Below are 24,953 nucleotides of genomic sequence, written 5' to 3'. Positions count from 1 at the left end.
CATCTCCAGAAAACTGAGAAATGTGTTAGTAATTAGAAGGGACATTGTAAAACACGGCAATGAAATTAACTCAAAAATTAGTCAAGTTTCTATTATATGCCACTGTAGTGGATGCTGAGGATGAAGTTGTAAATAAAACAGACTATGGCCAATATATCAAATATTTTTAATAACACAAAATCTCAAATATAAACTCCTAAGTCTCAAAAAATGAGTATTTGTTGGCTTTAACAGACAATTCTAGGAAAAGCTTTCCCAAAGCATTTTGTTTCCAGTTATTTAGCAAAATGTTAGTGAAAATTATTAATTTTGAGGAAGGGAGAAAACACTGTTCCAGGGTTTGATTTCCACATTAGAGATGTACAGAATGAGTTTTTAGCAGTAGTAGAAGTAAAGATAATAGCAATCACCTAGGTTTTTGTGAAAATTCGTAATGGATGGGAAACCTCACTAAAATGGAGTCAGAGGGTTCAGCAGGAGTAGCGCTCATGCCCTAGCACTCATACCTAACTGCAGACTCAACAGGAAGAGACAGACTTGACCTTACAGGCACTTGACCCTGCATGAGGATGGTACTCCACTACTCCACCCAAGAAATAGACGCGTTGTTCCTCATTCTTCTCACCCCACCGCCACCCACGGGTAGCTCCACCAATGAGAAGCCATGACACTTCAAACTCCCCAGTTTACCCCAATGGACTTTTTGTTCTGAACCACCTTCCCAACTTACCCTTTTTCTCCTTAAAAAAGCACGTCTCTCCTTTGTTCCTTAGACTTACCTATGGTTTTGCTTCAGCTTATTTGTCCCGGAGTACAATTTTTTTTATTCCCAAATAAACCCACCTTTTGCTAGTAAAATAACTAGCATATCTATTTTTAAGGTTAACATTTTCTAGGACAACCAAGTGAATGTCCATGTACTACTCTTAAACTAGTCATAATATATTTCAAAATATGACATCGAAAGTTAACAAAATAGGTGCTCTTTTTACAACTGTAGAGCAGAGGGAAATATCATGCACTAAGGGCTAGATTTAACATGCTTTGCTCTTTCAGACAAATAAATTCACCTCTCTAGGTCACACTTCTCACAACTGTAAGATGGGAGTTTGGACCAGATCCTCTATAAGGATCTCTGGAGTTCTAGTCCTATCTCACAATACAATTATGTAGGAAAATAAATAATCAAATTAAAATGTTCTCTGGTGCTAGAATGATAATAAAGTTTTTTCCTTTAAAATGTTTCAAAATCACAGCTCTAAATTTTTAAAATATGATAAAGATGTTTTGTAACGACAAAAGTGTCATAATTGAAATTTCACTCCTTCTTTCTTGAATTATAATATGTGACATTAAATTTCAACCAATAATGATGCTCACCGATACTGATATGTCCTCATTTTTTCTCTTAACACTGGAGTCAAACAAGACATTTCTCCCTCGTCTTTCACAGTCTTGATACACAATCAGTCGAATTTGGCTTGGATCAAACTCTGGCAAAGGCCAACTTCAAAGAAAAATAAAGATCCATTAGTTACTCTAATAAATACTCCACATAAATTCTTAGAAATAAAATCTATATAATAAAACCCTAAGCTGTGGTATTGCTATAGAATATATAGCAGTTCTTTCTATTAAATACCATCAGTTAGTTTAGGACTAAAAACTCATACGGCAATGACATTTTAGATTAAAAAGTAAAAACAAAAGTTCTAGGAAGTGTATATAAAATATAGTCATCCCATATGAATCTAAAAATGGTTAACTTAATAAAAATACATGGCTACACTTAATGTAATGAAAACACAAATTGTTTCATGGCATGGACCCAGGTGGCTTAATGCTAACCCACATTTTTAAACACTTTTATTCTGATTCTTTATATATAAATGTAAATGTATATATAAATGTAAAAATATATATAAATATAGAAACAGTTTTCAGATTAAGTAACAGCAGCTAATTACTTATAGAAACAATAACAAGTAAAAAAAAAAATAAGGAATGACCAAATGCAGTTGAAATTCTCATATAAAGCTCGTGTGAATAAAAACTGGCTCAATTTCCTTAGAGAACAGTTTTTTATTTTACTTTATTTTACTATTTTATTTTATTTTATTTTATTTTATTTTATGTTTATTTATTTTGAGAGAGACAGAGAGCATGTGCGCAAGTGGAGGTAGGGGCAGAGAGAGAGGAGAGAAAGAGAATACCAAGCAGGCTCCACACTGACAGGGCTCAAACTCACCAATTGTGAGATCATGACCCAAGCCAAAATCAAGTCAGACACTTAACCAACTGAGCCACTCAGGCACCCTGGTAAGTAGACTTTTTCTAAACTCCTATATCCAACTCTTTAGTTCCCATGTTCCTCTGATGAGCCTTTCCAATCAAGCTTTTTTGATGTTTTTAAAGTTTATTTATTTATTTTGAGAGAGAGACAGTGTGAGCAGTGGAGGGGCAGAGAAAGAGGGAAACTCTCAAACAGGCTTCACACTCAGCGCTGAGCCTGATGCAAGGCTCAATCCCAGAACCAGAAAATCATGACCTGAGTCGAAATCAAGAGTTGGACACTCAACCGAGCCCCCAGACACCCCTTAAAATATATATAATAAATAGACAAAATCTAGTAAAACTGATTTTTAGTTTTACTAGCAATTCCGTGCCATGCCATTACACAATAATCTTCATAACAGCACTGTTATGGAAACAATGCAAATGTTCATCAAGAGTAAAATGGATAAACATATTATCGTATACTCAGACTATGAATATATGTATATATTCAGACACAATAAATACAATGAATGAACTTCAACTATAGACAAAAACATAGATCAACCCTGAGTAAAAGAAATTAGACAATGATATGCTCACACAAAACACACACACACAGTTACTGTATTTTTCCATTTACACAAAGTTTAAATCAGGTTAAGTTTTACATACAGATGCGTATTTAGTTTTTAAAACTATAAGGAAAATGAAGGGATACCTTCAAAAGTTTGAGAGTGGTTACCTCTGGGGATAAGGCTGGAGGTGGTGGTGGTATAACCAGAAAGGTACACACCAGGTAGACTGGGCACTACGTTTTATTTTTAGACTGGACAGTGCTTACATCAATATTCACTCTAGAGCATTAAAAAAAGCCACTTCTTTGGTTTATGTATGTTTACATATGCATTCTTTGTCATAATTTAAAAAGATTAAAGAAATGAGTAGATAAGGGAAAAGAGAGAAAAAGAGAAAACAATGAACTGTATGGTAAAGATACCTGTCCAGTGAACTGAATACAATACACCTGATGGGACAGTTGCTAACTGCTATTCCAGGGGCTGTTTGTTGTTACTTAATGTCAGGATGAACGGTCAATTCCTCACAATCCATCAGTTACAACTCGTGACTGGGTTCCTTCACCTCCTTAAGAGAATCATAACGCTTAATGCATCTTAAATGACCCATAACTGGCAACATAAAATATCTTCATTCCAAATTCTTGACAGTAAATACAATTTTAATTTTCTCCTGTCTAATCCTTAGTAAACATCTGTATTAAGAACTGATTTACCGGGGTGCCTGAGTGGTTCAGTCAGTTAAGCATCTGACTTTGGCTCAGGTCATGATCTCACGGTTCATGAGTTCGAGCCCGGCATCGGGCTCTGGACTGACAGCACAGAGCCTGGAGCCTGCTTCAGATTCTGTGTCTCCCTCTGTCTGCCCCTCCGCTGCTTGCACTCTGTCTCTCGCATTGTCTCAAAAATAAATAAACGTTAAAAAAATTTTTTTCAATAAAAATAAAAAAAAAACTGATTTACCAAACTGTGGCTTGCTGTTATGCAAAGGAAACTATAAAAGAATACACACCAACATATAGGTAAGAGGAAAGAGGTCTTATGGAAACTAGAAAGAACATTTTCGGGAGGAAGAAGAAATACCAGGGCAGTCACTAAAAAGCACCCACTAGTTACAGAACAAAGAAGTCTGTGGGGACCATGGCAAGGACACTTCTAAGGAAGTTCAACAGATTGCAGAGGATTGAAGAATGAATAGGAACAGAGAAAATACCGAATTTAGGATAAGTGTCAAGGAAATAAAGACATGAAATCATGGAGGGTCAGCTTTTTTGTTATTAAAAAGGACACATGTGGACATATTTACATACTGATGATGATGAATATAAAGTGGAAGAGAGATGATGACGGATACAGCAAAGCCTCCAAAGAAGTAGAGTTGGATAGATATAGACTACAGGTGAAAGGATTCACATCAAACAGGAGAAAGGATAATCCATGCACTAGGATGGAAAGAAAGGAGGCAAAGATGGACATGCATATAGAAAGAACTGTAAATATAAAGGTAACATGTTGAGAAAATTCATTCTAAGAGCTCTAATTTCTTTGTAAAATAGATGAAGGGAAATAAAAGTTGTAAAATGCAGGAAAAGTAGAGAGTAAAATAGAGAAGAACAGTGATGTGGAATGAAAACTATGATGACTAGGAAACATAAGGTTTCTGGGAAATTCAGGAAGTCTACATGATGTTCAGGACTATGAATATATACCTGCCACCAATTACACAGTTAAGTCATTTTTTCTAACAAACACTCCTATTCTTGAATTTGGATCAGATTGAGCCAAGGCAAGGATTATGATAGGGAGACAGGACAAAAACAAAGGGGAGCCTGGGAGATAGAACAAAACACTGACAAAAATATACCTGGAATGATAGACAGTGAAATCTAGGCTCGTTAGGTAAGAAAGTGAGGAGGGGGGAAGCTAACAGATTAGAAGAAAATGAAGGCAGTGAGGTCAAAGTGCTGAAATAATATGAAGAGCTATGGGGGGAGGCAGGAAGACAAGGACTAGAAAACCATCATTATAGGGTAGAATACTAGACTTAAGACACTAGAGGTTTAAGATATAAACTATCAGAATGAATAATTCATTCATTTATTCAATACAAATATGTGCCTACCAAGTGCCAAGCACTGGTTAGGGCAAGTTAGGTAAGAACCTGCTGTGGAAGCAAGAAACAGCAAGAGCAAAGTAAAAAAGAAATGGACATGGTAACTTCAGATAAATAGCTGATGAAATAAAGAAATCAAAACAAGCAATCAATAAACTGTGATAGAATGTGGTAGTAAGGAAATGCTATGTGAGTCAGTAAGGTATATTCATTTTTTTTAAGTGCATATCTGGATGAACTGTTCTGAAGAAAATGAAAACTTAGGCTTTGCTAGATGTAGAGTATTCCAACAGAGCTGGAATGAGCAGTGGCCACCATCTCATTCATCCAACACCCTGTGATCTCAAGATACACAAAGAATAAAATCTAAATTCCTTTGCTTAGATGTCAAAATGACCAAAATCCGGCCCTGATCTACCTTTCCAGACTTCCTTCATGCTACCCATAATATCAACACAATGATCTCAAAGGTGCAAAAACATACCACACAATTTCACAGTTCCATACCTTTGTATGAGTTACTACCTCCACCTGAAATATCCTCAACCACCTTGGCAAAACTCCCACTCATTCTTAAAGATCTAGCTTAAATGTCACCTCTATGGAAGCTCTTTAGTAATTCCACCAGCAGAGTTAGCTGTTGACTTCTGAGATTACAATGACTTTAGATTAGAAATCTAATAATATTTTCCACACTGTACTTTTTATCTGTTCACATTTTCTTCCACTAGAAAGAGAGATCTCCATAGGGAAAGCTTACTTATCTTTGTTTAGTTTTGTTTTGTTTTTTGTTTATTTATTTATTTTGAGAGAGAAAGGGACAGCACAAGTGGGGGAGCGGCAGAGACAGAGGGAGAGAAAGAATCCCAAACAGGCTCCATGTTGCCAGCACAGAGCCCAACTTGGGGCTCAGACTCACAAACCATGAGATCATGACCTGAGCTGAAACCAAGAGTCAGACACAACCTACTGAGCCACCCAGGAACCCCTCATCTTTGAATTCCTAGATCCAAGCACATTAAATAAGTAAAACAACATAATCTCAAGAAACCGGTCAGTTAAGCATCCAGCTCTTGATCTCAGCTCAGCTCAGGTCATAATCTCACAGTTCTTGAGTTCGAGCCCTACAATGGGATGTGTGCTGATGGTGCAGAGCCTGCTTGAGATTCTGTCTCTCCTTTTCTCTGCCCCTCCCTCGCTTGTGCTCTCTCTGTCTCTCTCAAAATAAATAAACTTGAATAAATAAATAAATAAATAAATAATGAAAGATTGATGAAATGGACTAGATCAAAATTTAAAACCTGCATATCAAAAGAGAGTTAAAAAAAAAAAAAGCCAGCCATAAACTGGAAGAAAGTATTTCAAATGTATATAACTGAGGAAAGGATTTGTATACAAAGAACTCCTACAAAGCAATAAAATAATCCAATTTTAAAATGGGATCAAAAGACTGGAGCATTTTACATAAGTATGTATGTGAATAATGAATGATCAAAAGCACATGGAAAAGATGCTATCAGTACCAATCATTAGAGAAATGCAACTTAGAAGCCTCCACAGCTACTAAAATAGCTAATATTAAAAGGACTAATATACCAGTTGATGGTAAGAATACGAAGCACTTGGAATTCTCATACACTGTTAGTAAGAGCATAAAAGGAGACAACCATTTGGTAAAATTACTTGGCAGCTATGACCCAGCAATTATTCTCATAGTACTTGACAAGAGAAATAAAAATTTATGTTCCCAGAAATGCCCCCTCCAGTTTTATTCATCATAGCAAAAAAACTGGGAACAGCCTAAATGATCATTAATGGGAGAATGGATAAACAACCTAGAATGTACATTTCTACAATGAAATACCACTCCAAAATAATGAGCAATGAGCCACTGATAACACAGTAACATAGATGAACCCTAAAAACATTGTTAAGTGAAAAAATCCAGACACAGAAGCATACATATTGTTGTTGTTGTTTTTTAACATTTATTTATTTTTGAGAAGCAGAGACAGAGCATGAGCAGGGGAGGGGCAGAGAGAGGAGACAAAATCTGAAGCAGGCCCCAGGCTCTGAGCAATCAGCATAGAGTCCGATATGGGGCGCAAACTTACAAGCCAAGAGATCATGTCCTGAGCCAAGTGAGCCACCCAGGTGCTCCAGAAGCATACATACATATTGTTAATTTCATGTATATGTAGTTCTAGAACAGATAAAACTCATCCATGCTGAGAGAAACCCAAACAGTGGTTGGTCAGAGTGGAGGGAGCAAGGGGGAATAGACTAGAAAAGTGCATTGAAGGAACTTTACGGAGTAACTGAAATATTCTAGATCTTGATTGGGGTTTTAGTTAAACAGGTATATGTATACATTTTTCAAAATTAATCACATTATACACTTAGAATTATTTGCATTTTATGTAAATTTTTAAAAAGAGGATTAAAAAATAATAAAAATAAATTTGAAAATTAAAGAGGATTGTAGGGAGAAAAAACAACACTGTATGTAACCAAACTATGTATTTACATTACAGACTTCTCATTAAAACAGAGATATTAAACATTCACCACACTAAAAGCACAATGCCAGGTGCTAGGAATATATCTGTTGTCACATTCTTTATCTATATATTCTTTCACTGACTTAAAAGCATTAAGCATGAAAGGAAAAGATAACTATACCATGAGAAGGTTCATAGTCTAATAGAAAAATAATCAATTTATCAATCTGATATAGTCTATGACTGAGGCAAACTTCTAAGTGCATTACATGTGTTGATTCATTTAATCTTCACAACATTAATTCATTTGATCTTCATAACACCTCTATTCCTATTTTATAGGTAAGAAAACTAAGGCAGGGAGAGATTAAGTAACTTGCCCAAAATGACATAGCTACCTACTAAAAATAGCAATGCTGGGTTTAGATTCCAAGTAGTATGTCTGTGGAGTACAGGATCTTAACGATTATTCTGTACTATAGATTAAGCAGGAAGTACTACTTAAAGCTAACCATTCTCTTCACTGAAAGAAGAAAACAGCATGTGTTGTAATTCTTAGTGACTGTAGCTCAGGAGCGTGCAGTGAAGCAACAAGCAAACTACAAAGGCAGGCTGGAGCCAGATCACTCCGAAGCACTTCACAGAAACAGAAACACAAAAGAACCTGATCATTCAGGCAGTGAGTAAACAAGGGTGTCAAACAGGTGAAAAGATCATTTGTGCATTTCAGAAAATCACATTGACAGAAAATCACATTGAGAAGTGACTAGAATGGGAGGTCTAGAGGTAAGATAAATTCAACAAAACAACAACAATGAAGACAGAAAGAAAGGGACAGAGTTAGTTATTATTTAGGAGACAGACATGACCTGAGAGACTGTATATGAAGAGTGAGGAAAGAGGATGGCTGACTCTCAGGTTTCCAATTTGATGAAAACAGGTATCATTAACCAAGGTGGAGAATACAGGGGGAAAGCAAGTTTGGGATAAGGGCATAAACAGACTGAGTTTGGAGAGTCTGAAACACAGATGCAGAAAAGTGTTCAAGAGACTGATGAAAAAATGGTCTGGAGCGTAGGAAGAAAGCTGAGACTAGAGTTTTGGACAAAGGAATTACTGACACGTGTTGGTACTGAAATTATTCAGGAAGAACATATTAGTTGAAAAGAGAAAACAAAGTGAAGGACCAATAAACTAGAATTTTAGGACACGGCAATAATTAAAGGACAGGTAGAAAAGAAGCAGAGAAGCCAGGGAAGATCAGTAAAGACAGACCACTAGAGAGAAAAGAGAAAACCCATGGTAAGAGGTTATTTCGAAAGTCAAGGAAGATCTAAAAAAAAAAAAAAAAAAAAAGAAAAGGAAAAAAAAAAAGTCAAGAATATTAAGATAAAGGAATACTGTACAGTACCAAAAGCCAAATTTATAAAGGCTAAAAGTGCCCATGGGATTTGTCAATTTGGGGGTCTTTGGTACTCTTGCAAGAACGCTTTCAGTGGAAAAGTGCGATGGGGTGGGGGTAATCACACAGCAATGGCAATGGAATGCAGGGAAAAGAGCTGAGACAATTAAGATAGTAAGTATGTGTGCTATTTGCAAAGGTTTCCCTGTGAAAAGGGAAGAGACAGGAATAATGTGCCCATATAATTCACCACATACACTGCAGAGTTTTAAATGTAAAGGAAGACGCTAAACACACAGGAGTAAACGGAGATTATCTTGGCAACCAAAGTCTATAGTCACCCCAAACAGGTAGGTGAAGTAGGGGCAACTGGGTGGCTCAGTCGGCTGAGCGTCTGACTTCAGCTCAGGTCATAATCTCACAGTTTGCAGGTTCGAGCCCCGCATCAGGCTCTGTGCTGACCGCTTGCTCAAAGCCTGGAGCCTGCTTCGGATGATGTGTCTCCTTCTCTCTATGCCCCTCCCCTGTTCGCGCTTTGTCTCACTCTGTTTCTCAAAAATAAACAAATGTAAAAAAAAAAAATTAAAAAAAAAAGAAAAAGAGGTGAAGCTACAAGAGGCTTTTTTTTAAAGAAAAAAATGTAGACAGATCTTCATATATCTTTTATACACATATATATATTCTTTTATCTATCTTTATATCTAAAAAGGGCATACACCTAAATGTATGTATTTCCAAATTTATGAGAAGGTAGCAGAGAAACAGTTTAAAAAAGCAACCAGAGAAAACTGTTGGACTAAGATTCCAAACAAATTAGGACACAGTATCCTGGGTAAGGCTAATGAACTACAAAGTACACTTACTGAGGCAAGAAAAAAAGGATCTACAAATGAAAATTACTGCAGATAGGTTTTCAGGTTGAAGAGACTAGAAACTAAGCATTTATACTGATCACTTCTGTTTTTTCTAAAAAGTAGAAGTCAAGCACGTACCTAAATATATATGAGATAGATGTGTGGCCTGAACTGGGGTATAGGGTTTGAGAGATAAAGGTCTGACAAAGTCATAAAAAAAGAAAGAAAGAAAGAAAGAAAGAAAGAAAGAAAGAAAGAAAGAAAGAAAGAAAGAAAGAAAGAAAGAAAGAAAGAAAGAAAGAAGGAAGGAAGGAAGGAAGGAAGGAAGGAAGGAAGGAAGGAAGGAAAGAAAGAAAGAAAGAAAGAAAGAAAGAAAGAAAGAAAGAAAGAAAGAAAGAAAGAAAGAAAGAAAGAAAGAAAGAAAGAAAGAAAAAAAAAAGCAGGGGGTGCGGTGGGGTGGGGTAGTGCTAACCTAAGAAAAGCATAAGCCAAAGCACTATCAAGCCAGCTGAGCTAAAAACTATAAATCTGTGATAGGACTAATTTTTTCAACTATCACAAGTGAACCTAGGTACGGAAGGGGCAAAAGTAGACAATGGATTTAACAGGAAATCTTCTGAGTAGCTGCAATGGAAAACCAGGGGCAAGGCTGTTAAGAGTGATATTGAGAAAGAAATTCTGGACACATGGTCAGGATGGAGGTGATAGAAGGAAAACAAACAAAAAGCAAACAAACAAACAAACAAACAAAAAAACAGTAGTCTCAATGAAGTTAGAGAGCAAATTTATATGAGAGATCAAAGGATATGAAGTTGTGGTCAGAATAGGAGCATCCCAAAAAGAGAGTATAGTCAGTTCATACTTACGCTCAAGGCATAGCTAAGAACAAATCAAGGTAGAGAGTAGGAGAAAGAAAGTAAAAGGAGGTACTGTGAAGCCAGAATGTTAGATGTGTGGGTTGCCCAAGATGATGGTGCAAAGTGATCGGGAAAGAAACGTTATCACCTAAATGTCAAAGTTCTTGAAGAATACCAGGGAGCCATCTGGTAGAAGGTCAGCAGTGGATGCCATCAACAAAATAGAGCAAAGTGTGTTCTTATGGCAAAGGCCTCAGAAAAGAAGAGGTTTTCATGAGAGGACAAGAACAATCTGCCAGCAATAATACGGGCCAAGTTCCTACAGCCAGTATTGGGTAGTGTGTGGAAAAATAAACATCCCATACTGAAAGGGCAAAAGGAGGAATTATGGCCCATGATAACAAAAATGTGGAGAAATTGCAAAGAAAATGAAAACACAAAGAAGGAATTCTAAATGGTGCAGGGAAAAAGCAGCATAGGCATTAATGGATGGGGAAGGGAATGATGGGGACATGAAGAAGGCTCAATACCTGCAGGGCTCAGACTGTGGGATATGCCTGAATAAGAAGAGAGATGTAAATAACACAGCTTTATATTTAAATAGAAATCTTGTGTGAAGTTGTTTTGACAACAGAAGGTCTTACAGTCATTCACTGTTTAAAAAAAAAAAGTCTGATCAAGTTATCTGGAATGAGGGGCACCTACTTGGCTCAGCTGGTGAGCCTCTCTGACTTTGGCTCTTAAGTCATGATCTCACAGTTCATGAGGTCCAGCCCCACAATGGGCTCTGTGTTGACAGCTCTGACTCTGGAGCCTGCTTTGAATTCTGTGTCTCCCTCTCTTTCTCTGCCCCTCCCCGACTCGCGCTATTCCTGTCTCTCAAAAATAGGTAAACGTTGAAAAAAAAAAATTTTTTTTAACTTATCTGGAAAGAGATGGGGCGCCTGGGTGGCTCAGTCAGTTGAGCATCCGACTTCGGCTCAGGTCATGATCTCACAGTTTGTGGGTTCGAGCCCCACATCAGGCTCTGTGCTGACAGCTTGCTCAGAGCCTGCAGCCTGCTTCAGATTCTGTGTCTCCTTCTCTCTCTCTGCCCCTCCCCCGTTCATGCTCTGTCTCTGTCTCTCAAAAATAAATAAATGTTAAAAAAAAATTTTTTTAAGTTATCTGGAAAGAGATCTGTGACTTAGAAGACTAAATACCTGAAATGGAGAGGTTTTACTGACAGAGTTATGATTTCCCTTATCCTATAATGGAAACAAGTTGTGAATCCTGAAATTTATAGACACGTCAAACTGAAATTGACTAAATTGATCTGTTACCAAAAAGGTGCCTGACGAATTAATTCTATTTGAAATATACTTGAAGAACATATTAAATATGATAACCCCAAAGTGACTCCTTTAATAGGCAAATAATTGTAAACAGTTAACAGTAATCTTAAATTTATTCAGTTTTCAAATGAAAAATAAAAGAGAAGCATAAATGACCTACCTAACATCACTGTTCTGGTGAGGCTATCTGGTCTCCCCCATTCCATTCACACCCACCTCTATCTTCCACTGGCATTCACTTCTACTCAGCATGCAAACAGTATGGCATGATCCTTTATTATAACAAAACCTAATCTTTGATATCTAATCGACTATGCTTTCTACTTCACCTTGTTGCCTCTTTTTATCAAAATTTAACTGAAGACATAACTAAGTCAAATCATTAACAGTGATAAGCACACCATTCACAAAAGTTATCTGTAACTTTTGCTATAGCAAAACTTTCCTCAGTAATAGGCTACTGTGTTCAACTTAATATTAATTTAAACATTAGTAAGAAAACTACTCGATAAACCACAAACTATTTAAAGACTCTACACAGATGTTATTTATAGTTTATGTTAGCTTATCTGCTCTGCATGTTTTTTATATAACACTTTCAAAGAATGCTAACAGAAAATAAACATGCTAGAAGAGGCTAGAAGAGGTCCCTTAACACAATGACACTGCTAAATCATGCATTCTCGATGGGAGCAAGATGGCTTCCCAAGAGGAGACAAAACAATCTTAAAGGCTCCTTAGAGGGGGGAGAACAATAAAGGTAAAAAAAAAAAAGATTGAGAAACATCAGGCTAAATGTTAGTTTGTATCTCAACACATTTAATGATTGTCACACTTAGATGTAATATCTAAATATTTTACTTTTTCTTTTCTATTTGACCAACTCTTTTGCCTCAACAACTAAATTTCATGCACTTGTAGATAAACACCACCTAGTCTTCTCTTCCTCTACTCCTACTTACATTTCATCATCCAGATATTTTCACTTTTTCTTAAAATCAAAGGGTCTGGAATAATCTCTTACTATAGAGTATATGTATCAGACATGATAAGTTCATTTATTCAATAATCATTTGCAATGCCTACTATGGAAATGGTACTGTTAGTTGTTCTTTCCTGGGCCTTATCCATCAATGTTGTCTCACTGAAATGGAAACATGGATGGTGATACAAACTAACACTGAGCAACAATTAAAATCTTACGCTCTTACAAGACATAGAGAGAGAAGGGAGCCTATACATGAGGAATTAGAGAAATTGCCCCCAATACTAGCAAACATTCTGAGTTTGGTTTGAAAAAAAAAAAAAAAAAAAAAAAGAATTGCTGTAGAAAGAAGTGAAGAATGGATGAAGGGAAGGAGGGAGAAAGAGAAGAATGCTAAACTAGGCTACAAAAGATAATCAAAAATCTTTCTCAACATAACAACGTGGCAAGAAGTGGTCACCATCAGAACCCCAAAGCACAATAGTCAAAAAGCACCATATTCAATTAGAGAAAGATATTCTGTACATGGAGCAGGTGACCTGAGTTTTTGAAAACCTGTAGACAGATTGTGCTTTACAGAAGTCTGCTGCCAATTAGTCAATGTTCAATAAAATAACATTCACCATTCCCTCTAAAACACAGTGACCAGCAAAGAACTGGCAACTGAATGCATATTTAGGTCTTAACCTAAAAATAAAATGTCACAACAAGTATAGTTTTTTAAATTCCTCACTCCAATTAACTTTTTATTTTAATCTGGAAGTTCCAACTATATCAGATAACAGAGCACCTTATTTTCCTTTCGATATATATTTACTGTGAATTAAAAAAAATAACAATAGTGAACATATGGGTCTGTATAAGCAATTCCCAATAATTTCTAGTAAAAGGACACAATTTTAATATTTTAAAAAATTTGGTATCCAGTAACTGAGAAAATATGACTAAAGGCTACTATGAACTCAGTACAGTATTAATCAAAAGAACATCTATATACTTGTGAAAAACGAAACTATATATTCAACAGTTATTTATTCAGTTTACAGATAGTTTATATAAAATGTGTTTATAAAGTCAAGGACCTAATTCAATAAATCTACTACAACTCAGGGGTTGAAACCCCTAATATCAGGATATATACAAAATTAAACAAATCACATACAGGATTACAGGAACCATAAAATACATGTGAAAATTACACTGTACAAAGTTTTAAAAGTATGGAAAAAAGATAAAATATAAATCACCGTCAGAGTATCACTGCATTTCTGCTAGGAGTCACACATTAAAGAACTGTTTAAAGTACATTTTCTTAAGAAAGTACGATTATCAGTAATAAGGCATCATTATTATACAAATTCTGCTTTTCAAGAGAATTTAAAAAAAATTTTTTTTAATGTTTGTTTATTTTAGAGAGAGAGAGACAGAGAGAGCACTAGCAGGGAAGGGGCAGAGAGAGGCGGTGGGATGGGAGACACAGAATCTGAAGCAGGCTCCAGGCTCTGAGCTGTCAGCACAGAGCCTGACACAGGGCTCGAACTCATGAGCTATGAGAACAAGACCTAAGCTGAAGTCTGACACTAACCGAGTGAGCCACCCAGCCGCTCCACTTTTCAGTACAATTTAAACTCATTTTGTAAACAGTGAAAATTCCTCCCACATTGATAACTTGCTAATCACAGATTTTAGTTTATATATTATTTTGGTTTTTCTTGTTTCAGTTTCTAAGTACTATGAGATGATGAGAGAGATAAGGAATATAATGTACCTTCAATTAATTTCCTTAACAAGCAAGTGAATGAATGGCTGTATCAGAAAGTACCATTTCAATTCAAGAAGCTATTTTTTTTTTTTAATTCTAATATAGTTAACACAGAGTGTTAATTAGTTTCAGGTGTACAATATAGCAATTCAACAATTCCATACAACACCCAGTGCTCATTACAAGTGCACTCCTTTTTTTTTTTTTTTAATTTTTTTTTTCAACGTTTTTTATTTATTTTTGGGACAGAGAGAGACAGAGCATGAACGGGGGAGGGGCAGAGAAAGAGGGAGACACAGAATCGGAAACAGGCTCCAGGCTCCGAGCCATCAGCCCAGAGCCTGACGCGGGGCTCGAACTCACGGACCGCGAGATCGTGACCTGGCTGAAGTCGGACGCTTAACCGACTGCGCCACCCAGGCGCCCCAGTACTACAAGTGCACTCCTTAATCCCCATCACCTATTTCACCCAGGAAATTGTATGTTTTTTTTTTTTAATTTTTTTTTTAATGTTTATTTATTTTTGAGACAGAGAGAGACAGAGCATGAACGGGGGAGGGTCAGAGAGAGGGAGACACAGAATCTGAAACAGGCTCCAGGCTCTGAGCTGTCAGCACAGAGCCCGATGTGGGGCTTGAACTCACGGACCGTGAGATCATGACCTGGGCCGAAGTCGGACGCTTAACCAACCAAGCCACGCAGGCGCCCCGGAAATTGTATGTTTCTAACTATTTCTCTTTCTAAGAAATTGAAATTCTCTAACCTGACAGAAAAATAATCCCATGATTTATATGTTAATCTCAGTTCAAAGAAATCACAGTTATCAGTTTAGGCCTTTTCCTATCCAAAAAAATCTTAATTTTTATATAAGCTGTTTATATCCAAGTATTTCTCTCCAATTATGTTTTAGTAAACTAAAAATTATAGTAACACTAGATAACCTTTAATCTGTTTATCTTATCATTGAAGTCACAATGAATTCAATTATACCTAGAATATTGATGAAATCCTAATGTTGTCATTTACATTTTAATGAAAAGTATAGTCAGCTAATTGGCTGTAGGGTTACTATTATTTTATCAAACTAGGCATTTACTAGTTTGTGAAAAATAATATAAAAATATATACTATATATAAAGTAAAATATATATTTTATATGTAACATAAAGTAAAAATATAAATATTACTATGCATAAAGTAAAAATATAACCAGTTACCAGCATTAAAGATCCCCAAATCCATTTATACCTGCCCGCTAATCTAACATGTATAAAGTCACATACATGAAGTTAAAATTTTACAAAAAGTATTTCAAAGTAAACAAATTAATAATCTACAATATAAATTCTTGTTGAAATGGAACTCAGCAGGAGTAAATTTCTATAAGAGGATATCATATATCACATCTACTGTAAGAGTTCCTTAATATTTTTCAGCATCACATACGCCTAATTGAAATATACCTGACTTAGGTGGTTTTTAACTCTCTGACATTAATCTGTATACCTGAGAAATTAAGAACCCGTAGTGGAACCCCAAAAGAACGTTAAAATGAGTTAAATAATTCAAAGGGCCAGTATCCAAGTTGTTAAGTGAGTTACACATATTGAAAAAATACTTTAAAACTTCATAGTAGGATTCATTTAAAATATAAAAACAATGTACCTTAGTCTAAATTCACTGCTAATTCAGATTATTTAACTCCAGTCATAAATGACTAATTGGGACACGTAAGATGTTCAGAGCATAAAAAACATTACCAGAAAACTTCAGCCCCATGTCATTAAAATTAAAGAATAATATTAACCATAAAAATAATAAGATTATAAAAAATAGATTATGATTAATAAATTAATACACTATCAATTTTAATTTAAATTTTACTTATACATGTATATGAAATACAAACACAACAGCAAACTGCTTTCCAAATATCTGTAATAATTGCTCCTATGTAAACATGAGAAACAAGAGCAGTGAATGACAGAGTAAGACACATATACACCAATGATCAATATACAGTACTTATAAATTATACATTTAAAATAATGAAAACCATCTGCTTAAAACATTCTCAAGAAGTCCTTCTAATTAAATTTATCATCACAATTTTAATCTACTTTTCATAAAATAAGTATAGCTAAAAGTCTCAGCATTTAAATTTTTGCTTCAGATATTTTGAAGCAAACTTATCACCAAATTTATAACTAGATTTAGGATGACTCTGAGGTACAACATTTGAAAATAACATCTGAAGTTAAACTGTACATTAGTGGCATTTCTGTTTCTCTTACACAGTTCCACTTTTCAAAATCCCTAAAAACTCCAGTTATGCACAACTGCCAACTCAGGTTAATAATAGCAATGAACCATATTCATCTGAAACCACAAGACTGTCAGGTGACATACCAAGAAGTCTGAATTTAACTCAAATAAAAGCTTCTCCATGCTGCAATGAAAAAGGCTTAATCCTAGCAACAGAACCATGCTCGAATGAGAGTCTTTGGGAAATCTATTGCCCATGACAAAAGTCTATTTTTGCATAAGTCTCCAACTTTTCAGTCCTACCATTTCACAACTAGGATCCTATTCTTTTGTTGCACTGAAGACTCTGAGATTTTTAGAGAAGCATATTATGACTACATTTCAATTCCTTTATGTCTTCTATAAATACATAATTAAAGAAAATCAACCTAAGTATTGTGTCAACTAAGTGCTTCCCTGGCAGCTGCTGCAGCCTAGGAATGCGATTTTAAGGGCGCTTTAACTCAACAATAGCTGGTCTGCGCAGAGGCAACCATGGCTAGTTTCCAGCAATTCAACAATCCCCATCTATAAGGAACTTAGGCTAATCTAATAAACAAGAAAACAGAATAGCTCCTTTTTAACTTCTCTGTGTCCCAACTCTGCCATTTCAGACAAGCACACACACACATTCTTGGAAGCCACACCAAGCTTGTATTCTACCCAGATGACAAGCAACTGGAAAAGCAAACCCTGATGATCACAGCGGCGGTCACATGTAAACTGGCTCATTAATCTGAACGCCGTGTTGAATTCAGACAGACAAGTCTAGCACAAAATATGACCTCTGAATTTATAAAGTTTATATTTATAAGATTATTCATTTAAAATATAAAAATAAAAATATATTTTTTATATACTTCAATAAAACTACCATGTCACATTACTTGGTTGGTTTTGAAATAGAGATATTTCAGCTTGCTTTAAAAAGTCTTTCACCGGGTTTATATTTTAACATATATAAGCATGTTCTTTCAGAAAAAGCAAAGAGACCATCTGTGTATTATGCTGATATGACTACTGCAGTAACACAAATGCCTTAATACAATAAGCTATTAATCCACAACCTAATGGGCAATATGCTAAGATCAAGAATCATTCCCCACATCTAACATGGCAGAAACAAAAGAACGGGCTCTCAATCAGCCTAACTTAGATTTAAATCTCAACTCTGCCACATAGGGGCTGAATGTGATCTTAGAAAATGCCTTAACTTCTCTGGTCCTCAGAATGCCCAACTGTAAGACAGGACTATCTCTATGATTAGTACAGGCATTGTGTTTTATCTCTTTAACACTTAAAACAGTGTGCCACACATATCTAGAATTCAGTAACATTTGCTGAATTACTAACACGCTGCTAGAACTACCTGTCTCTTCCAAGTACATTGCCTTTTTGTCTCGACTGTAAAGACTCTAACTTTTCTTTATTTTAATTGTAATACTTTATAATTAATTCTAACAATCCTGGTACTTGTTGAGATATATAAATATCTGCCACAGTGGTACTAGCAATTTCTCCACAATTCATCAGGCAGAAACCTAAAGTCCATCTTTCATCTTTGGGGGCATGGGACAGATGAGTAATTTCTGTATCATCTGCTCAATTTTGTTGGGAGCCTAAATCACAGCATAATGTATAGAGATGCTGAATCACTGTGTTATATGCCTGAAACTAATGCAGCATTGTGTCAACTACACTCAAATGAAAAAAAAAAAATTTTTAATAAAAAATAAAAAATCCATCTTTAATTGTTCAAGTTAGAAACCTGCATACAGACACAAAAGCAAATTGAATGATTCACAAGGTCTAACAGATCTAAGGTTTCACACGTCATTCATAACAGGCCTGTAATGCAAATCTGGGTTTATTATAATCACATGTAATACAAGCATGTTTACTTCACCACTAAATGTATTAAAGGGGAAAAAAATAGAAACAACTATTATGCCCGTCAATAGGAGACTTGATAAGTAAACTGCACTACATTCATTCGGTAGAATACTGTACAAGAATGTAAAAGGATGAAACAGAGCTCTATACAAAGATCTCCAAGGTAATTACTACATGAAGAAAAACAAGGTTCAAAACAGTATGTATACCACCATAGTGAATGCAAATAAACATAAACATAATATTCTCGTAGGTACATTAAAGTAAAATAAGATAAAGTAAGATTTTCAAGTAAGATAAATATGAAACTCAATAAAAGGATACACAAGCACCTGTTAAAAAAAAAAAAAGTGATCCCCCCCCAGGAAATAAAAGTAGAAAGTGGAAAAAGGAAGGAAGACACTTATTTTCAAATTATGTTCTTTACCTCTAATCGGGTACCAAAACTTTACGTTCATTTCAATAAGCACTTCTTTGACTCCCCAAGACACCTTCTTGTCTAAGAAATACCAAATAGCTTGATAACCATCATAATCTTACAGAAAGACATGATCTGTTTTTCCACTGAAGAACTCATCAGAGAAAGCTTGATAGCCACTAGCTCAAAAACCAGCATAGTGTCACAAAACCAAGAAAAAAAATGGAAGAAAAAGGAAGTGTTCCAAAACAGGAAAGCCAGTGGGTGAATTAGCTTATTTCTCTAATGTCAACCTACTAAAGTATTTTTACCTAGAGGCTCAACCAAAAATGCAGAAGTTACCAACTCTTATTTATTCTACCTCCGCAATGTCTCACATCAGACCACCACCCCAAACACACTGGCAACAATCCTTATGTGAGCTACCGCATCTAACTACTTAAAATAGTCTCCCAACCTCTACTTCTGCCCCCCTCCAGTTTACTCTCCACAGTGTAGCCAGAGTGGGAAAAATCTCCATAGCATAACTGTCTTTTTCCCCCCAACAGAAAGCCCTAAGCTACCAACGTAGTGGATATACAGTGGATGTACCACTATACATCCCCTATCTTGGTACTTAACAGACTACTGTCGTAATTTCCTGTTTATTGTCTCCATTTTTATCAGACCATAAGCCCTGCGAGACAGGACCATACTTCTCTCTTGCACACAAGTATATTCCACTGTCTAGCACTATGGATGATAGTAGCTTGGCAATAAGTCAAAACTATTTTCTGATGACATTTCTTATCTTGAGATTAATGTTAAGAAAACACTACCACAGGATCTTGGTAGCTTTTTTTAATGAGAATGAAATAAAAACATCCCTTTCAGTACCTACTTGCTCATACTTACTCTGAGGTACATAGTTATTTCAAGGGGTAATGCATTCACTCTTTCCCCCAATTCTTTATCCGCAAAAAAGAGAATAATCATTGTAAGTACAATATAAACTGGTTATATACACAGTCCTCTTTTCTCTTTTCCTCCAAGATCAGTTTGGGAAAGAGGGTGTCCAGGCCACAAATATTAGGCAGACTTTATGGGAAGCTATGAGAACATTTAACTGTATATCCCCTTTCTTTCCCTTAATTTTCTTTCTCAGTGCTGATCGAATTTTAATGTGTAAATCTTTTACAAAGAATATTTAAAATATTTGTAACTTGGGGCGCCTGGGTGGCGCAGTCGGTTAAGTGTCCGACTTCAGCCAGGTCACGATCTCGCGGTCCGTGAGTTCGAGCCCCGCGTCAGGCTCTGGGCTGATGGCTCGGAGCCTGGAGCCTGTTTCCGATTCTGTGTCTCCCTCTCTCTCTGCCCCTCCCCCGTTCATGCTCTGTCTCTCTCTGTCCCAAAAAAAATAAATAAAAAACGTTGAAAAAAAAAAATTTAAAAAATAAAATATTTGTAACTCACAAAACTGGCCTCTAATCTTCATGAGGTTTGAACATCATTTAAGCTTCTTAAATCTCTATTTGCTCATCCACAAAATGATTAATAAAATTCCTCTCCTCAACCAACCTCAATCACAGACAGAGTTGTTGTTGGGAGAATCAAATAAAAAGCGTGAGAGCAATCTACAAACTATTACTTCCATTTCTGTCTACTTGGGGACAGGGCATTCATTCTATAAGAAACCTAGAAAACTACCATGAATAAAGCCAGAGAACAGTGTGTAGAAAAGATTTAATATGGCAGGCCTAAGACTGCTATCCTTAGAAAGGCATGTTTGCAACATTAGCCTTTGGCTGGCATCTGTGAACTTGACAGGTAAACAGTTCCCTACCCTGACATGAAACGTTCCCTCACTGTAAGTGTAGCTTACTATGACTAACCTGTACAATGTGGGTTATGCTGAAAACTTGCTTTTCTTCTGGGAATCTGGATTTTGATCCATACTACTCAGAGGTACCTATATGCCCAGTCCCCAATAAAAGCCTTAGGCACTACCTGATCAGTCCCCAGTAATAATACATAACAGCTATAGGATTTGAAAGCATCTTGTGTGACTCCACTGGAAAAGAACACTTGAAAAAGTACACCTGATTTCCTCTGGACCTTGTTCCATGGGCTTTTTCCTTTGCTGATTTGTACAAACTTTGTAGCTTTTCACTGTAACAAATTTGAGCTCTAGTATGACCATATAATGAGTTCTGTGAGTTCTTCCAGTGAATCACCAAGGCTGGGGGGTGGTCTTGTAGTACCCCAACACAATAAAAAAATGTACTCATGGAATAAGTAGTATGCATGTCTGTAAAGGGCATTAAGCTTGCAGTATGAAAACAAAAGTAGTGCTACTTTACCCAGTATTATTTAAAAACAAAAGCAAAAAAAAATTTTTGCTCAGTTATGCAATAAATGTTTTCATCCTATCCTGTCCCTCTAGTTACACAAGCCCTCCACTTTACTAATTCTAGTACACATGCCTTCTGATTGAGCTAGAATCTCTGCAGCCTGGCACTTCAATGTTCCCTTTACCACTACCTACATTTTCCCAGATTCCATACTTTCTACTCTTGGCTATTTTCTAATCCTGAATCCCTACCACCACCAGATTCCCCACCATAAACTTGCTTTCTCAACTGAAGAGACTTGCTACAGGAAAACAGAAACTGTACAGTGATCTAATGAACCATTGCCATGGCATAGCACACCTCAAACTTATCTCTTACTCATTATGTAAATATTCCACGTTTAGTGCTACAATTGTTATCCGACACCATTAAAAGTTCATCGTTATATCCCAAAATCTCTACTATCATTCAAATTGAAAACTAAAATAAGACTGTAGTTAACCGTTCCCTGGAGTTTCCTTTCTCCCTTCCTTCCTTTTAATAACATACCTACCAGAGTTTTCAGAGGCACGAGGATACCTATCTAGACACTGATTTCCCAGTTTCCCTTGCATCTAAGTGTGGTCATACTACTATATTCAAGTTAATGGAATACAACAGTTATTGATGTGTGCAATTTCTAGGTCATTTCCTGAAATACAAAATGCTTTTCCTTCTCTCCTTACCCCTTTCCTAATAGCTAGGAAACAACAATAACTAGCACAGTCTCTTGGGACTCAGGAAGGGAAGTCACATGTTAAAGATGGCAGAGCTGTCCTAGCTAACCTACCAGTGTGGAACACAAATTGAGTTCACACAACTACACTGATAACCTACCAAGAATTACCTATCCAGTTTTTTTTTTTTTTTTAATGTAAGAAAGAAACAATTTTATCTTATTTTACTGTATCTTGTAGACTCTGTTACAAGCTTGGCTTACACCCTGATACATAGCTATACCACTTTGGGTTTGAGCCTCACTTCTTAGGCAAATTGTTTTCCCTTTCTGAGGTCAAAATCCATAGAAGACAAACTTCAACTCTGAATTTATTATTGGTATACATTGCTCTGACTTCTGTCAAACCTGACTTTTTATTAACAGTGCAATGCATAAGATATATCACTATGCTATATTTCAGGAGCAAAAATTTACAGAGCAAGCTTCATTATACATAACCCCGCATTAAAAATGAGATAGTCTTAGGATGCTTAATAGAAATCTTAAACACATAAATTCAAATAAACACCCTTTATGGGAAGGAATTCAGCACAGTAGTTAAATGATTTTAAAAGCAGAGAGACCAAGGTACAAAATCCCACCTCTGTCATTTATTGCTGTATTGGTAAATATTACAACTATCAGTGTAAATAACAATACTTATTTCATTCTTGTGTAAGGATTTAGAGGAGCTTAATTTAGTACAAAGCATTTGGCACAATTCCTAGGATGCTATAAATATACAATAAAAGATAGCTATTATTAACTGACAAACTACATTTTACTCACTGAACACACCTACATTGGAGACGTATTTTGCGCCAGGCACAACACTAAGCTTAAGATATAAAAATATACATAATTATTCTATGCTACAGAAATATTATCATTGAAAATATCCATTTTTATTATTATTATTATAAGTAAAAGTGAAAACAAAGGCTTCTGTAGAGGTAAAAACAGCCATCTCAGCCCTGGAAGGGCCTATAATATAATTAAGAAGACAGGGTATATACCAAAATATTAATCATTTACAAAATGGGGTTTACAATATAAGATACATTCTAAAGTTTTTAGAAATTTATACACTTGAGGGGGCAGTGTGATATGAGGAGACAGACACAGCACTGACCAGAACTTACAAGATCAGAGTAAAATATAAGCAGCAGGGTCAAAGACTTACTAAACCCAAGGACTGTGCATAATTTGGAAAATAAGGGTAAAAAGGTAAAATTCACCCACCAAAAATCTCACATATAAGAATTCTAAAACTTTCAGATATGACCAAAAAACACAAAAACCAAAAAACACAAAACCCAGGAATATCACACATTCTTTAGCAAGTGAGTAACACAATTTAGGTGCTGTTAAAAATGTAACAGAGAGGGGGTGCCTGGATAGCTGAGTCAGTTAACCATCCCACCTTGGATTTCTTCAGTTCAGGTCATGATTTCAAAGGTTCCTGGGATTGAGCCCCAGCCCCTCACTAGGCTCTGCGCTGTGAGCATAGAGCCTGTTTAGGATTCTCTCTCCCTGTCTCTCTCTGCCCCTCTCCCACACACGTGCACATGCTCTCCCTTGCTCTCTCAAAACAAATAAACTTAAAAAAAGATGTAACAGAGAGAACCAACCTGAAATTACCAATACTGGGCCTAGAATGGTGGAAATGGCACTGGTGAAAAAGGGATTTAAGAAAGCAAGAATGAAGGGCACCTGGGTGGCTCAGTTGGTTAAGCCTACGACTTTGGCTGAAGTCATGATCTCATGGTTTGTAATTTGAAGCCCTGCATCCAGCTCTGCACTGACAGTGCAGAGCCTGCTTGGGATTCTCTCTCTCTCCGCCCCTACCCTACTTGTGCTCTCTCTCAAAACAAAAAAATAAACCTAAAAAAAACAAAAACAAGAATGAAAAAGGTTTAGTGGATAATTAAATATAATATACTAGGACTGTGCAAACTGTTCTTTAAGGTAACCTAGAGTAGAAATAAGAAGCCTAAACAATTTGATTTTATAATTATCCTAGCGTGGAGGAATGTCAAAATGAAGATGCCCAAAAGGAAGCTAAAATGTGTGTGTGTCTGCTGTGAAGTCAGGACCAGAGATATAATTTTGAAAATCAGCACCAGGCAACTGACAGCTTCTAGAGTAAAAATTTTTTTCCTTTCTTTTTGTCTTTGTCTCCACTTTTGAAACGATCGTCACATTAAAAAAATTAATCTATTTTTAGGGGGAAAATAATCTCAGCATTCTTGAGGATATGAAAAACTGAAAAAATAGGCAGATAGCCTAAAAATGTCCCTTTTTAGCTAGTGGCTTGCCAGTAAGTTTATCTTCTAAGTTACAGAAGAAAAAGTTTTACAACCAGGCTATAGTATTTTATATATTTAATAATCAACCTGAAGGTCACTGTTTTGAAAAAGATCTTTTAACTCACAAAATGCTTCTGGAATTATGAGAATCAAGAAGTTATCTGAAAGAAAGCAAATATCACCGAGTTGTCATATATTAAAGTATTCTGAATTCCCAGTCCTGACCGAATCAGACTTGGAGTTAGTAACTTTTGTTGTAAAACTGGGGCTAGGAATCATGGT

The 24,953-nt window shown here is 36.0% G+C and overlaps 1 protein-coding gene across 4 annotated transcripts in view; it reads right to left on the bottom strand.

Moving 5' to 3' along the window:
- FNIP1 (folliculin interacting protein 1) overlaps positions 1-24,953 on the bottom strand; it is a 155,238-nt gene that overhangs the window by 86,352 nt on the left and 43,933 nt on the right. For all 4 annotated transcript variants that reach the window (XM_058717084.1, XM_058716846.1, XM_058716925.1 and 1 more), the window contains exon 2: positions 1,381-1,507. Coding sequence is in view for 3 of the 4 variants with exons in the window: in XM_058716846.1 (XP_058572829.1) it covers positions 1,381-1,507 (127 nt within the window). In the remaining variant the exon portion in view is untranslated. The remainder of the gene's footprint in view (positions 1-1,380; positions 1,508-24,953) is intronic.

This window comes from Neofelis nebulosa, chromosome 1 (genome assembly GCF_028018385.1).
Source record: "Neofelis nebulosa isolate mNeoNeb1 chromosome 1, mNeoNeb1.pri, whole genome shotgun sequence".
In the NCBI taxonomy this organism is placed as follows: Eukaryota; Metazoa; Chordata; class Mammalia; order Carnivora; family Felidae; genus Neofelis; species Neofelis nebulosa.
Note: the sequence above shows the minus strand (reverse complement) of the source record. Positions and strands in the feature narration are given on the sequence as shown.